A 17,026-nucleotide genomic window follows, 5' to 3' on the forward strand; every position below is an offset into this window, starting at 1 on the left:
ACCTTTTTGCATACAGAGCTTTAATTTCTGATTGATTCCTCCTTTCCAAATCTACCAAAGAATGACTGGTGGTCCACTTTTGTATGCAGAATGAATATTTTTCAGCTGTTTCACACTTTTCCACAAACTGATTTTTTCCCCTATTCCTTAGAAACTATTTTTCGCAAGTAAATACTTGAAATGCATGATTTTGGAATCTATACACACACACACACACACACACACACACACACACACACACACACACACACACACACACTAATTCCTTCACTCTGTTATCCTTCTCCCCATGTCTTTTTAGTCACTGTGGATGAGCGGTGTTACCGGTTCTCAGACTGTGCCAGCTGTACGGCCAACACCAACGGGTGCCAGTGGTGTGATGACAAAAAGTGCATCTCTGCCTCCAGCAACTGTACCTCTGTGAGTGGTCCAACAGGGGGCGTCAGAGCGCTTCTGTTCTTGTGTTCAGCTCCCTGAAACACTCACACACACGAACACTTTTTTTCTCAAGATTTTGGGAGCTGGGGATATTGGGGCATCATCACTGGTGAAATCAAGTGATAATTCAGGTTTAACTTGGTGATTATGGTGCCTCTGTTTATTAAAAATGTACTATTCTCCTGCTGTCCTCATGTTGCACATTGTAGTTTAATCAAAAAGGATTGAGTTTGAGAGGTGAAAGATATTTACTCACCATCCTCCTGTCTTTTCTCTTCTCTCCTCTCTTGCTGTAGAACGTGAAGAACTTCACTGAGTGTCCAGTGCGGAACGAGCAGGTGTGCAGCAAACTTGCCAACTGCAAGAGCTGCTCGCTGAATCTCAACTGTCACTGGGACCAGAATCAGTCAGAGTGCCACGCTTTGCCTGGTGAGATAGGACGTTGGACCACCCAAACACATTTCCACGCACACAAACACACACACCATCTTATTGAAGGCTATGGATTCTGTCCTCACACATGTATGAGATGAAGGTCAGGTATTCAATGTGTTGCAGTCAAGGATGTTGGGATTGTGGGACAACAATAGATAAATGTACTTTTTTTTCCCCTTTGTTGCTGTAAGTGTAGCACTTATGGTTGTCCATGACTCTTCTCCTTGATCTCATGGATGCAATTTGATGAGAGTGAACACTTCATAACACAAAAACGGTCACTCGCGTTGTGAAATGATGTTGTGTTCCCTGTAATGAATGACTCCACTGACATTCAGACCTGAAGGAAATATTTAAACAGATATTCATTAAGTTTTACTCTGAGGATTTGTACATCTGATTTAACACAGCCTCTGGTGTTTGTACTTCCAAGATGTCATCCTGATGTTGTTTATCAGGTCTGGCAGTATATTTAGTTTGCCTCTCACCCTCTACTCCTCCCACATGTTGACTGTGGCTGAATCTGAAGAATTGGTGCTGTCACTTTATCCATAATTTTCTGTTTGTGAAGTCTTGTCGCCTAAGGGCTTGTTGCAGCAGTGGGAGCCGCAAATCACATATGCGCGCGTATGTGTGTGTATTTCTGATGCCTGAAACGGAGGTCTCGGCACGATTCTCACACACACACACACACACACACACACACACACACACACAAAATGCATACATGTGTCCACGTGCACTTGTACACATACATCTAAATAAGCACCCACCATATTTTTATGAGAACCAGTTATTAACAGGCAATTTGGTCCAAGAATCATTCAATATCTCTGAGGCAAATAAGTGCAGATTACACTCACGCTAAATCTGTGACATGCACACACACACACTAAGTCCTGAATCTTTAGTCCCCTGTGGTTTGGAAGTAAGCTGAATTCCTGCAATCTGCTGTCATGGCTGTGTTCTCTACTTGTGGCCTTTTTTCTTGGCACAGTATGTTGAGCAGTATTTAACTAATGTTCTGATTTTAAGCAGCTATAATTGATATATTAATAATAACAATGTAAAAAAAATGTTGACAATGTGAATTGGGTCGCTCGTCATAATGAATCTATAGAGAATTATCAGCTGAACCTGCAGGTCTCCTCAGGTTTACGGGGCTTTATAGCGAGTTTCAGCTCATTGTTTAGCTGTCTGGCCTGAAAGTTAACTGTTGGTTCAGTCTCACCGCTCTCATATCATCGCCCTCTGCAGGCAGCTTTTGTCAGCGAAAAAGTCTAAAAACCCACTGTACACTACCTGCTCAGCACCAAACCGCAGACAGACACAGTTAGAGACCAGCTGGTGAACACAGTTGAGCATTTAGCAGCTAAAGAGTCAGATATTTCCTTCAGGAGTTGGTAGAGACCAAAAACAGAGGTAAAAGAGAGTGAATATTGGACTTACACCGCAATGTGGCCAGAAACATGCATGATAATGTTGCTCCGTACCTGCAGGATGTGTAAATAAGTTAACTGTTCGCCATATCAACTTAAAAGGTGATGACATGTCCATGCCTCAAAAAGTGGCCAAAAAATCAGTTCCAGCAGGTTTAAATTTCATTTTCAGATTTAATTTATTTTTCAAATTTGAGGGAAGAAAAGTCTCGCCAAAGTAGTTTCACGTGTAAAGGCTAGAGGAGAATAGATTTGTATATTTTTACTAACATCCAACGTGTCCTGTCATCCCCTTTTTCAGCCCAGCAGTGCAGCGAGGGATGGAGCCAGGTGGGAGAGGCCTGTCTGAGGATCAACTCCAGCCGCGAGAGTTATGACAACGCCCAGCACTACTGCAAGAACCTTAATGGAAACATCGCCTCACTCACCACCTCCAAACAAGTGGACTTTGTGCTTGAGGAGCTAAATAAGCTCCAGCAACAAGACAAGGTAAACATAAATAAGTGAATAAAGGAATTGTGACATTTTGAGAGTGACGTATAGACTAAAAAAAATGTTTGGTCTTGTATTGTCTGGAGTAAATACTGTATATCAAATTCAGTCAGAAATATTTAAAGATATCCTCAGAAGCCAGCTGACAGAGAAGAGCAGGGAGTGGTTATCTGTTAGGCGAGCCTGACAGTAGCTGATTGAGATGATTTTTCTCCTGATCACCTTTGTACTTGTGTACTGCTCTGGTTTCTGGCTGATTGCGGCCCTCCTTATGGCTTTTGTAATTTGTGTCTTTCAACCATTTTTCATCAAATTGTTTTCCACTTGGCAGTGCCTCAAACTGTATGGTTTGTTTTTTGACTATGACGCCATTACAAGTACACAACAATGCCCGGCTTAGGTTTCTGAGATACTGCACCTGATGAATCAGACTGCGATAATCACACTTCACTTAGTTTTTTTTTTCTGCCTGGTTTGAATTATTTTATCCTTTTTGTAACACAGTCACACTTTCTTCTTTCTGCTTTATATAACAAACCAGGGCCACATGACTCACTGTCTGTAGGAACAATCATAAGCATGTCTGGTATCTAAGATATTGACTGCTGAGTCTGGTTTGCTTGTAGTTTTCACTTTGAAAACTTTGTATAACTTCCAAATTTCTTAACTTTTATATAGTGCATATTTTAAGTTTTCTAATCCATTCTTAAAAAGCAAAAATATATAACACAAATATGTGTCAACCTTCCTCGAATTTTTAGAGCGACTAGGCTTCAAATTCTTTTGACCCATACTGTGATATGCTGCAACTGGAGATGTCCAGTCTGCCTAGCAATGCAGTTGAGAACAGCTCATAAATTATGATTTGTTCATAGTCCTAACAACATCATAATTCAAGCCTCTTCATCTTTAATGGCAATGATGAAATGCGCTTTTGGGCACCTTCTCATCTCGCCACAGCTACACATCCTTCTTGCACTGAGAGAAAATTGTAGAGCCTACTGCTGATTTTACTTTGGTCATGCCTGCCGCATTCATGAGGATATCATTTGTTGTCAGCGTGCTGAGTTGAGACGTGCCTGTTTGTTCCAAACAGAACCTTGTCGTGCCATTTCCCATCATTTTCCCATTACATTAAAAGTTGAATCCTGAAGGCAAATAAGGCATCATATCTGTGAAATTATTTTCAGTAGACTTTTAATGGCATTCTTGGTTCCCAGGTGTAAATACTGTAGCCATTTTTTTCTTAAAGAGCACAATGGAGCAGAAAGGGAGGCACAGTTGTGAAATTTGATCTTACATTCGAATACCTAGTGGCTTTTTAGGCCTTTTGTATGTTTAGCTTTTTGCCGTGTCTCCACAGCGGCTGTCTCCCTGGGTGGGCCTGAGGAAAATCAACGTGTCATACTGGGGTTGGGAGGACATGTCGCCCTTCACCAACAGCACCCTGCGCTGGCTGCCTGGCGAGCCCAGTGACTCTGGATTCTGTGCCTACCTGGAGGAGCCTCAGGTGTCGGGCCTTAGGGCCAATCCGTGCACTGCCACTGCCCACGGCCTCATCTGTGAAAAAGCTACCGGTGAGAGACACGTGCACACATATACTACATGAATATCTTATCGGTTTGGAAAAATGTTAACATCATACAGGAATTACAGTCTGATTTGTAAAAAGACTCATTATCCTTCTGTCTTGTCCTATCCTGTCCAGGAAACCCCAATCAGAGTGCTCGTCCATCCTGTAAGAAGCCTTGCTCGGTGCACACCAACTGTGCCAACTGTACCAGCCAGGGCATGGAGTGTATGTGGTGCGGCAGTGCGCAGCGCTGTGTCGACTCCACTGCCTACGTCATCTCTTTTCCCTATGGCCAGTGTCTGGAGTGGCAGACTGGAGATTGTGTGGGTAAGTGTCTTTTACTGAACTTAATCTAGATGAGGCTTCTTTGGAGTCTATAGTCTGGCATTAAGGTGGCCGGCAATAAGCTTTCCCAGATTGGCTTCTGTAAGCAGTCAATATTCATCATGGAGAGAAAGGAGGCTAAGGGAGGAAAACGGCTTACAGTGGAAGGTGTTTGTGTTGGAGGGAAAATGGTATTAGTTTCCTGTGATTGGCTTTGGAAGCCGTTTTTGGTTTGTAATGGCCAATTACTCTCGCATATAGTCGCCTCAACTGTTAGATTTCCCTGTTGACCGCGCTGCGGATGTACTCTTTAGCATTAGCTGGCTTTGCTGTAAGTGGTTTAAAGACCTACAGATGCCTACAAATAATTTCACTCTGTGAAGGAGAAGATAGCATAATGGCTGCTGGCTGCACATACCATAATGTAAATGTGGATGTTATTGATAGTGAACTTAGCTTCCATTGCATTAACCAGTATTCCATAACAACAATACTTGTTCAACAATAAATACCAAAGAGTCTATAAAACCCACAAAATACCATTCTATTTGAAAATAGAGTTACCAAGACACACAGTGGAAAATAACTTTGAGCTGTTAACGCTCCAAAGATGACTGTACTTTGGATGGAAAATACTTAAAATAAGCTATGTATGTACATGTCCATGTCATCTTTTTGTGCTTTAGAGAATGAAACTGCCATTAAAAATTGTTCCGTCTTACAATTTGTAGCCACTTCATCCTTGAATATCCTGTACATGTTTTCTTAAGTGCATACTGGTACATAAAAGCACTTTTGCGGATAACAAAATAATATGAATAACTCAGTTTAACCTCTTTTGTTCTTCATAAAACTCAGATTATGAGGTGCTTAACACTCAAGACAAACAATTCACACAGCGTCAAGCTACAGAGAAAACAGCAGGATAGATAGGGTAATCTGGGAACAACAAAACATCTGCTTTCTGTTATTCTTATTTATTATCGTGAAGTAAATGAAATAAGGTACTGGACACATGCAGAGGTACATACGTTTACATCAGAGAGCTCCCTCACCTGAAGGTCAGTGTAGTCGTTCAGGTTGGTGCTGTTGTGCTGCGTGATGTATGAATTTTACCCACAGTTGTGTCAGATCATAAAAAACATCTCAGGTCAGTTTAGTGAGTAACAAATTTATTGAGCTGAAGGGTACAGTCTCAAATTCATTTGTGTCAGTTGGTGTTAGGTAACCCAGAGACGCTTCTGTACACTGTGGATATTTGTCTTGAGGAATTTGTCCCTTTGGGCGTGAAGGACGGAGAAGGGTATCCTGTAAATTCTCCCTGTGTTTTCTTCTCTTTCTGTTTGTTCTGTCTGACTTTGCTCCTTCACATTCACTCTCAGTTTCAGTCACCACTTAAGACTTGAATGATATCACCTACTTTAATTCCTTTCTCCTCATTTTCAGTGCATAGAGAAGCATGCTGAGTACACTGCGTGAACGCTCTTAAAACCATAGACCTAGGATAAAATATTCTGTAGTGTCGTTGCCTGCAGGAGGACTTTGAAAGGGCAGACTGTGATGTGTTCGGTGGTTTCGTTAAAGAAAAGTCTAATTTTGCAAATCTGAGATTGGATAAGTAGCTATTGTTTGTGAGTTTCTAATAGTTGGTAGTAGTTTTGTTGCTTTGCTATGTGAAAGAACTCTTTATTTATGGCCTTCAGCTGCAGGTCTAGTATTTCTACTTGTCATGTAGTAATCCAAAATACCTCTTCAGCTTCTGTGTAACGCATCACATCTGTGCCATGAACACACTGTCTATCTGTTTCATCAAGACGGGTCAGAAAAAGTGAATCCCCTGAAGCTGCATTTAGTCCAGACAGAATCCCTACATCAACTCCAGGAACTTTTTGTTCCTGCAGTTATGCTGTAGGTGACTGGGTGTACAGTGGGAGAGTAGAGCTGAAATAATTAGTTAAGTTAATTGGCAACTATTCTGATACAGACTTGTAGGGATACTTGTTGATTTAAACCATTTGTCATCAGTTGATGGGCATTAAAAGACCTGCCAACACACAGAAGAATCTGATTTTGCTCACATTGCTCTCAGATACGCAAAACCAGATATTGAAATTGTGATGTTTGATCAATATTCTTTGTAATCTCTGTTGTAAAATCCATCACATACACTTAAAACAGTCTGCAGACACAGATTTAAGTAAATGTAACCACAGGAGATGTTGGACAGCAAAGTGGATGTAGAATAAACTGATCTTATAAAATTTGATCTTCTTGAGTTTGACCTCAAATGTCACATTTTGATGAGGCTTCAGACTTGTTGTGTTGTGGAGAGAATCTGGGCAGGAATAAAGGTTATATTTACTCAGCTGGTGAAAACTGTTAACACTGGATGAAGCGAAACTTATTTTTCTGTACAGACCCAGTCATAATCACCATCCAATTTATGGAACTGCCTCAGGCATCAGATTTAGTTGTTCATGTTCACACATATTGATCTATCTGTCAAAATCCACGTGAAAAGATGTAAACTATGTTTTTATGGCAGATTGTTGTAGTTCAGCATGCTTTTGTCCTCGTCCAGCTGCTTCTTTTCTCAGTATGTTATGTTCCAGAGAAATCTGCCACTTAGGTCCTGTCGTCAAAACACACTTAAATGGCCTGACTTTGTACCGATTGCTCTTGTGTTGTCATGGTTACACATCCATTAGCAGAATAACTAGAGATTTGTTTGACATAAACTGTGGTAAAAGCACTCAATGTTTGTCTCCTTAAAATAGTAGTGGCATTTCCCCCCCTGCAAGCATCTGTCTGGCAGGCAAGCGGCGACGCTGAAACTTGTCAAGCAATTTAGTGGCCATAAAGTTCACCCCCCAACTGACAAAACGGCATTGCTCCCTCGCTCCCTTGGGTTTCTGAGTTTAGAACAAGGTGCCACTTCACACATCACATTTAAGCCTTTCATTGAACTTTGCTCAAATCACAAACTTTTCGCTTGCCCTGGTTTGCTGACACATTTTCTGTCTCATTCTGTGGCCTTTTCCCTTCTCAATCAGCTGTTTAATGCTAAACACTTGCTTCTTATCTTCTTATCTGCTCTCAAGTCTGTTGTCCTGACAGTTCACTAGATAACCAGTTTGTGTTCCAGTGCAAAGCACCTTAATGCCCCTTAATCTGCACGTCCTGCTAAAGGCTAAGAAATGACTGAAGCTGTCTGTTTCCTTAAAGCAACATCCTTCAGGATTCTGTTTGCTGCAACATTGGGCCGTGTTGGTTTTAGTGCTTTGCAGTGTACATTTTGCATGCTGCTGTTTGTTTCAAGGTGAATGTCCGGGTAAATAAATGTTCAAATGAAAAGAAAGGGACAAATGTGGCTAACAAACGAAGATAAACAAAGTAGTTACGGTAGATTCAATTTGAAATAAGGAGTGCAGCAATGATGGACACTTTCCAATATGATACTGGTAAGAAATACATTGCATGTCTCTCACCCTTCTCCTCTCCTTTTAGCCCAGAACTGTTCAGGCCTGCGGACATGTTCTCAATGCTTGGAGCAGCCTGAGTGCGGCTGGTGTGGAGATCCCAGCAGCACAGGGAAGGGCCTGTGCATGGAGGGCTCTTACCGGGGGCCAATGAAGAGACCAGCGAAGCAGGGCCAACAGGGCCAGTCCCAGGACATGAGCCTGGAGCTGGGTAGCTGCCCCAAAGACAAGGGCTACGAGTGGGCCTTCATTCACTGCCCTGGTAAGGGATCCACTTCCTGTCTTACTGAAATTACAGATCATGTGTATCTTCTTGAGAGGTTGTTATTACCTCGACTGTCACGTCTTACGTTTTAAAAGATGTTCTTATCAAGGATTCCGGTTACAGCTTCCCTATGCAACTAATCCCTCCCTGCTGACTCCATGCAACCTTATGCTAGTATGCCATTTAATGCTTTCATCAAGCCCCAGTCCATACAACCACGTCATGTAAGATGATAATATACTCACCGCTACAGCAGTTATTTGAGAGTGTGAGGCGTGCTCAGTGGCTCATCGGTATCAATAATGTGTAAAAACCTTTAGAAATCTGAAGTCACGTGTAAAGAATATTGGTGATATTTTACCTTTTTAGTAGGATTTTAAACCTGTGGGTCTGAAGCCTAGTATTGTACTGCAACTGATACTGTTGTTTCTACGTGTGGACATTTTATGCTCTAAAGTCTGTGACGTCGTATAGTTGCACAGTTTCATGTAAATTAAGAGAGTGAACTGTAAAACATGCAAAAGGCAGTGCCCGGGGTAGGAGTGCCTTTTTAAAGCACTGAATTATAGCGACCGTCCTACCATCATGCACCTTTCAGAAGTAGGGGTGAAATTGCATAACTAACCTCAAAGGTGGAATTAATTGTAACAGTGTAAACTTACTGTGGCTGAAAAATCAGTCTTGCATGAAATAAACACTTCTTATTTTGACATTCTTTTTCATTAGATGTGTAATTTGTATTTCCAATAGGACATTCAGATGTAGGGTTATTAAAAGTCGCAGCCATTAAAAATATTTTAAAAGGCAAGTCTGATTAAATAGTAATTAATATGACATGGCAGACACTGACAGCTCTAATGGGTCTGTTGCTTTTCTAGGAAGCAATAACAACAAGCCTAGATGTAAGTGTTGTTGGGCTGGTGTCAAATCCTAGCTGTTTATTGGCTACAGGGAGGACAATCAAAATTATTGTGTGACTTAGACACAAACTATTAAAATAAACAGGGTCCTGTGTAACTTGCAGAGATTGTGACTTCAAGAAATTCACCCTTCTTGTCCCAAATCCATGTGAGTTCCACCTTGCTCCCTGCCCCCCCAGTATAACCCAGAATAAGGATACAGCACCATTTCATATTCGCTTATTTCCTAAATACCTAGTTGAAAGGTATTTAGGAAGTTAAAGTGGTGAAATTCACTCCGACCCTGCAGTTTGCATTAATGTATAACCTCCCTCTGTTTCCCTCGCAGCGTGCCAGTGTAATGGCCACAGCACGTGTGTGAATGGCAGCGTGTGCGAACAATGCCGTAACCTCACCACCGGTCCCCACTGCCAGACCTGCATGCCTGGTTACCATGGAGACCCGACCAACGGCGGCAAATGCCAGGGTGAGTGCCGCATCGCCACAGAAAATTTGTTTTTCTGCTCACGTAGGACTTAATGGATTTACTTGTTGTCGTTTTGGTAAAGCCGTCTAACTGATGTGGTTTAACCCTCCCGATAGTCTTTTCTCAGCCATCTGTATACGTTTCATTTCAGATCAGCATTCAGTTTAAACAAATACAACACAAATTACATTCTCTTTTATTTGGACTACACCTGCTGTGTGTGGATGATGATTAAACTTTTAGAGGAATATCATCTACTTACTGAATTCTAATTAGGGTGTTGCGTGATAAACATACCCAGCATCAAACATATACAGCATCATAACCAACAGAGGGCACTATTGCTTATTGATTAGGATCTATGACAATTTGTCTGTCCTGTTTGATTAATGAGAATGTTACTCCATATGTTGGTTTCATGAAGTGTTAACAGAAAAACAGCTAAAGGCAAAATAGACGTCTGGTCCCTGTTGGTTTATGTTGGCTGTGGCAACTCAGTTGGAATACCACTCTCACTACAGACAGTGAAATTAAGATTAACATGTGTTTTCCTGACGTTGGAGTGAACGTCAAGCTGATGTGAGAGCTGCAGGTGAAGCTGAAGGTCAAATGCTGACTTCTTGTGTTACTGTGGTTTTCCGCACCTTAAAACCTTGCTTTGTTGAAAATAGAAATGCGTCTACGTCATGTATTTTGACTTAGGATGAAGGGATATACACACACACACACACACACACACACACACACACACATACACACATACAGGACTGTTTAGCTTTATTAAACACTGATATTATAAAAGTATGATATGAATTCCAACAAATATATCTGCAATGATTCCATTGTTCTACTCATTTTCTGGGTGTGGTATTCAGGTTTCTCCCTCTGGATATAAAACTGTTTTGATTGAATATTTGAATAGCACATGATGCAGATTTATTATCTGTGTCTCCTGCTCAATGCAGAATACATTTTCTTGAGTGACTGCAATCCATAATTTATACAGCATTCTTGTTTTCAAAGCAAGGCGCATAATGGATGCTGAATTTAATGTGGAAAATGGGCATAAATATTAGGTTGTTAGCGTAGTAATGGCCATTTAACCAAAGATAAACTGGCTGTATGTGTGTTTTATAACAGTCTCTATAAGTGTCTTTATTAAATAAATTGGAGATTGACTTAACACTGGTAGTAGAGCTTCCTTGTCAAGAGGAGATTTACACACACTCGTCCCTTATGAGACATGAATAGCATTCCTGAGAAATTACATGGAGGCTATTGTTTGACACACTCTCACACACTCTCACACACTCTCTCACACACACACACACACACACACACACACCTGGGAGCTTTACGGTCTCAGATGCCGTGTGTTAATGCATAGGTTATAGCCGTAACCTGTAAAGTGAAACTACACAGGTGAACATCTGTGAAGGGAATACGCTTATTATTCTTTCGGAGCCCGAGGACTCAAAATCATTATGTGTCATTACTACATGCAGATAGACCCATGCTTTCATGTGAAGTCAGGGGCTGCATTGCATATTCAATGTATACTCAACCCTCCTATCCAGTGTGACTTGCACACAGTACAATTTAAATCTCTGTGTCACCAGCTGTCAATAACAAGAATTGTAGGAGAAAGTGCTGAGACACTCAGTTACAAGCAGTCCTGTCACCTGAAATATTCTTGGGAAATGTGCTAAGAAGCACCTTTTTTGTCCTGCAAATGAAACCTGAAAGTCCGCCACAGTAGAAGTACTTAAGGAGCCAATTCACTCAACTCTGACACATCTATTGCTGCATTGTATTCCACACACACACACACACACACACACACACACACACACACACACACACACACACACACACACACACACACACACACACTTCTTGCAGGTATCATGGACATATTTTTCTCCATCATGTATCAGATCTTTGAGGTTCAGCCAAATCTTTTGGGAAATACACTAGTTTACCATCTTACCCAGATCAATATCAATTTCATCTCTGCGTGTTCAGTACAGCAGAAGAGATGTTGGTAGCCTAGCTTAGCACAAACACTGCAAGCAATGGGAAACTGCTAGCCTAGAGCTTAAAAGCGGGGAAAAACAACTGATATTTTTTATGATTGTGGGAATTGTAGGCTTTATTGTGCCCTCAGGAGCTCCTGAACTCAAAGGTTTAAACTGCCATTGGAAATCCCTAACTGAGCATGTGCAAACTAAACCTTCACTTTATCCACATTTTTAGCTTTGGTTAATGCTAATCATTAATGCCTCTGTTCCCTCTGTTCTCTCTTTGTTACCCCCCCTTCCATCTGTGTTTTGTTGCCCCTTCCAGCCTGTAAGTGTAATGGCCATGCAAGTGTGTGCCAGGTGTTAACTGGCAAGTGCTTCTGCACCACCAAGGGGATCAAAGGAGACCAGTGCCAGCTGTGAGTACTCAGACCTCATGCTTATACACACACACACACACACACACACACACACACACACACACACCTACAACCATGAAAACACAGAACTACCTTGCAGCCCTGTTGCATTTCATGGTATACCTTTTTATTAGTATCACATTAGGTTATACTCAGTAACTCTAGCCTCAGTTTCCGAAAGTTCAGATATGCAACAGAGAAGCCAAATGAGAGATACACCGTCACTGTTCCAACTGAAATTCACTGACTTGAGGTAATGTCAATCAAAAGTGAGTCTCTGGGCTGCCTGTCACCAGGCCAGTAATCACTTGGGATGGAGCCCTGATGAAATGCTCGGGGCTATTTAAGGGAAACCCATTTTGACAAGTGATACAGATACGTACAGGATGGTGTTATGGACCGTTTATGATGTTTTGCCTAACAAAACTGAATATTGGTTATGTGTGGTTCCAGCACATTTTACGATGTGTCTGCATGTACACAAAAACAGAGCTTCCTTAAAACAGTACAGATTCAACTCAGCCCCTTGTGGGTGATTTAATATGGTCGGACAAAATGATTGATAACACTGCCTTGAAACAAATGATAATATATAATAATGGATGGTAGGAGACCCAAATGGTAACTTTTTACAAAAGGAATCCTTAATATTGTACAAATGACTGTGCAAATGATGAAGGATTTTTCTTTCTCCACGTGCATTTGTCTGTTTAATGCTGTCTGTCATGTTAGAGCAATTCATTCATTCATTGGTGTGGGAGTGCTGTCATGGATAAGTCGGAAAGACGCACAAAAAACAAGAAACTTGATTTGATTTTGAATCATGACACAGTTTGACTTTCAGTTGCCCTTTTGTTTTAATGGGACCCATAGACTGCGAAGTCACGTTTCACACAACAGCAACAACAAGAAGTACATTTGCAAATCAAATTGAAATGACCAGTAGTGATTCATGATTTTCATGATGCGGTTATGAGAATTGATTTCTAATCACGACCCTTCTCTTCCTTCTTGGATGTTTTAATGATTCGGTGGTGTAAAAACAGAGAGCCATCATTTGGCATTACTGGCCAGAAGCTCCACCTACAGCACAATTTCTGCTGACGCGGGTGTAGAGGACCATCTCCACTTAGCTGTCTGATTTCCCAGGTGTAAGCAGAATGGACACGGATGTTTTTAATACTCCTAATGCAGTAAGAGTTACGGAGGGGTCACCCACACACACCATGCCCTGAGTTTCCCCTCTCTCTCTCTTTGTCTCTAAAAATCACAAGAACAGTGTGCGCTTCAATCAGAATCACGTAGTCACTTTGCCTGTGCTCAGGTTTTGTCATCAGTTACACATTTCACACCATACTTAAATCAGTTTGAAGCCTTTTGATAAAATAGCGTTTTAAGTTTAGTCAGCCATACTGTCAGAATGATTCAGTTGAGACATTTCATCGCTGAATACAATGACAAGATTTTAGTCAGCAAAGGTCACATACAGTAGTCATGACACCGTTTAAAGTACGCTGTGGAGTTTTCTTACAAATAAACAAAAGCTGTGTTTACATTCTGTTTCTCACCAAAACACATTGTGTGCATCCTTGAATAAGACATTTGTCAAGTTGATTTTTTTTAGTGTAGTGCTTCTCGATGTCCTGTTTTTTTTCGTGAATACACAACTTGAAAGTCCCCTTGAAAAAGAATTTTGAAGGAGTAGGCCAACTTAAAATAACTAGTATGTAGGGTAGGTAATGAAGTAACTAATAAATGTGAAAAATTACAATATGCTTTGCCAACACGGTACAAATTGTTAAGCTGACAAAATAGATAGTCTTTATTGTCCCAGGGGGAAGTTTGTTGTCCCAGCCTGCACATGTACATGTCTCACATGGGACAAATACAATCCCCAATTCTGAGAGAGTGAACAAGAATCAATGCATGTCACATCTTTTGTGTCAAGGGCAGCTGAAAGCAAAGAAAACAAAGCTCAGAAAGAAGAGAGGCTGGAGGAGAAAAAAAACCACTTAATGCTTTCTGTTGACTTTGACAGTAAATAAATGACACTTTGCACAAATGACAAAATGTCACATTCATTTCTGCTACCAGATGGAAAGCAGTGCAGAGCAGAGCAACACACGGATAGCAGGTGGCTAACAGTTGATACAAATGACTCAGTTTCTACCCCACAAAATCAAGAGTGGGGCATCAGACCAGGCCAGGCACCAGCAGGCCAATCATCATCAGCCATTTAGAAGGGAGGATGTGCCCATACAGCTCTGGAACCAGCTATGGGACACTTCCTAAAGCCCATTACTGATTATCAGCTTCAAATTTAGCCAGCAACATAAACCACCAGAATATGTTGTTAATTCACTCCCATTTACAGACTGTAATTAGATTAGTGCTGTCATTATCAACAACCGCTATTTCTGCTGTGACTTTAATCTCAAAAATCAAGATGCATTTTCACATTCAAACATGTTAGAGTAATCAAGTAATCATGTTTTTTTTCCAAGTGTAATATAATTAGCATGTGCATGTGGGGTGTTTTGCTGTTCCCTATTTGTAATGTCATTTCTGGTATCTCATTACATGTAATCAGCGTCTCCCCAACCCCCGTCAGCCACTCACTTGCACCGTCCCCAGCAGTAACCCTTAAACAAAGACCTCTACACAAGGGTACACAAATATACACACACATGCACGCTTTCACACATGCATGCACCGCAACCACCGATGCCATTAGGACCTCCCAATAATAGCTGCGGTAATGAAGTGAAAGGTGCATCAGTGCAGAATAGAATTGTTTCTGAAAACAATTGATGAGGTCTACGCTGCGTTACAGTGATGAGTCAAACAACAGCGGTTAGGGAAATATTTCTTATTATAGTGCTCATTCGAATGCGTACATTATTCAGGATTGTCTTGCGCTGGAGGTAACGGGGAGGCAACTCTGAGAGTATGCACATGTGTGTGTTTGCTCCAGCCTGCATATGTTTGAAGGACATTGTGTAGGTTCATAGCACATTTCTTCTGTTGGTGTGTGTGTTTTGCCTGTTAAAGCGCAGTGTGTGTTAAAGCGCAGTGTGTGCTCAAGCACAGACAAAGGTTCAAGTGTAGATCAAATTAAGATACAGCAGAGGGGGATTGCCTGAAGTTCAGATGTGTGCACGCATGCATGCAGGTGTAGATTAAATTAAGATACAGTGTAGAGGAGTTGCTTTATGCACTTCACGATGAGCGTGCGGGTGCGTTTGTGTTTTGCTGCTGCAAATGCCAGGCAGCCGAAACGCCCCAGGAGTGATGTTCTGTAAGGTTCAAAAGCCTGTGGCGGCATTTGTCCTCCGTCCTTTGTACCGTGGTGAAAGAGCACTCTACCCTGTCCTTTCCTGTTTAGTATTAACAGTGAGAGTGGCGGAGCTGGCTCCTCCCCAGCTCACTGTCCTGCCCCCATTAGATCATTCCAAACACTGATGCTTGTCCTTCAGGATTCACTGATTAGATAAAGAGTACAAAACCTTCTTGATCAGGTCAGCTAATGCATTTACTGTGCATATAGTCAGCAGCTTCAGTAAAACAGCTGCTGGCAACATGACAGTATAAAAGATATATAAGCATCATCAATATGAGCAATCTATAATTCACTTTTTAAACAAAATCAGAGCCAAAAAGTTAGTTTTACAGCGTTTTCTATTCTACATTCTGAATGTTTTTCTCTCTGGTGATCTTTAAGGCGTCGAGATGCGTTGCCTCCACCCGCATCTGACTGACATTTTTGGCGACACCGTCTGTCTCGTGAATCCAAAATGCTCCCAAACGACCGAGGCATTATTTTTAGTGGCAGAGTCATCCTCATTCACTGTACCATCACCAGCCACCTCCTCCTCAGCGGCTCATTCGTGTCTCTCAGTTGGTTTTGCTCCTCTCCCCTGTTCCCTCCTTCGCTCGGTGTCCTCTCTGACTCCTTGACACTCCGCCTCTGATATTCACATTTCAACAAGTTTAATTGGTTGTCTGAAAGATAAAACAACTGTGAAACAAAACCGGCGTGATAATAGATACCTTGTATGTTTGAAATGACCCAGTGCTCATGTGTGTTCTCACAGCAGTGGGATGGCGAAGTAATGGAGACTGTTAAAGATTAAGACACAGAGTGAAGAGATGCATTAAAAAGGAGATAAGGAAACACTGTAATCCAGTGAACGCTGCCATATGTCCCTCTTCGTTTCAGGCCTTTGGAAAACCATGAGCCTGGTAAAACACTCATGCACACACGCACCCTCAGAACAGTCGATGGCACTCAGAGGATGTTAACAAATTATTTTGCTCGGCAGCACATCATTTAAAAGTCAGACTGATGCCACGATATCTTTGTTGTTGTGTGAAAATTGTGTACAGTCTTCAACTGAGCAAACTGCATGACCTTACAGCACCTGAGAAACCCATTCATGTCCTTCTATTTACAAAATGCACAGGAAAAGGTGTGGGTTAAGGCTGTTAAGACTTTAAGAAAAGTATTAATCCAACTCTGACGGACAGTAAAGAGACTTCCTCTCAAATGGTTACTTACCCAATAGAATACAGTATGTGCTCCAGTGAATCACAGCAAGGTTTAAAATCTTTTCATTGTCAAGAATCAGTTTGTGTTTGCCATTTGTGAAGACAGTGGCCATGTTCAACACTTTAAGAGTGTTTGTCTACTAACAACAATGGATTGGAGGCAAATGGAACCTAGTAATTGTCCAATTTTCACACCATGTTTAGCCC

The 17,026-nt window shown here is 41.4% G+C and overlaps 1 protein-coding gene across 1 annotated transcript in view; it reads left to right on the forward strand.

The window, feature by feature from the left end:
- Positions 1-17,026, forward strand: part of atrnl1b (attractin-like 1b) — a 58,134-nt gene that overhangs the window by 10,297 nt on the left and 30,811 nt on the right. Inside the window, exons 13-20 of the mRNA XM_070926804.1 lie at positions 302-420; positions 735-867; positions 2,614-2,801; positions 4,168-4,381; positions 4,513-4,704; positions 8,209-8,442; positions 9,694-9,831; positions 12,178-12,271. Of these exons, the coding sequence (XP_070782905.1) occupies positions 302-420; positions 735-867; positions 2,614-2,801; positions 4,168-4,381; positions 4,513-4,704; positions 8,209-8,442; positions 9,694-9,831; positions 12,178-12,271 (1,312 nt within the window). The remainder of the gene's footprint in view (positions 1-301; positions 421-734; positions 868-2,613; positions 2,802-4,167; positions 4,382-4,512; positions 4,705-8,208; positions 8,443-9,693; positions 9,832-12,177; positions 12,272-17,026) is intronic.

This window comes from Enoplosus armatus, chromosome 20 (genome assembly GCF_043641665.1).
Source record: "Enoplosus armatus isolate fEnoArm2 chromosome 20, fEnoArm2.hap1, whole genome shotgun sequence".
NCBI classification, from domain to species: Eukaryota; Metazoa; Chordata; class Actinopteri; order Centrarchiformes; family Enoplosidae; genus Enoplosus; species Enoplosus armatus.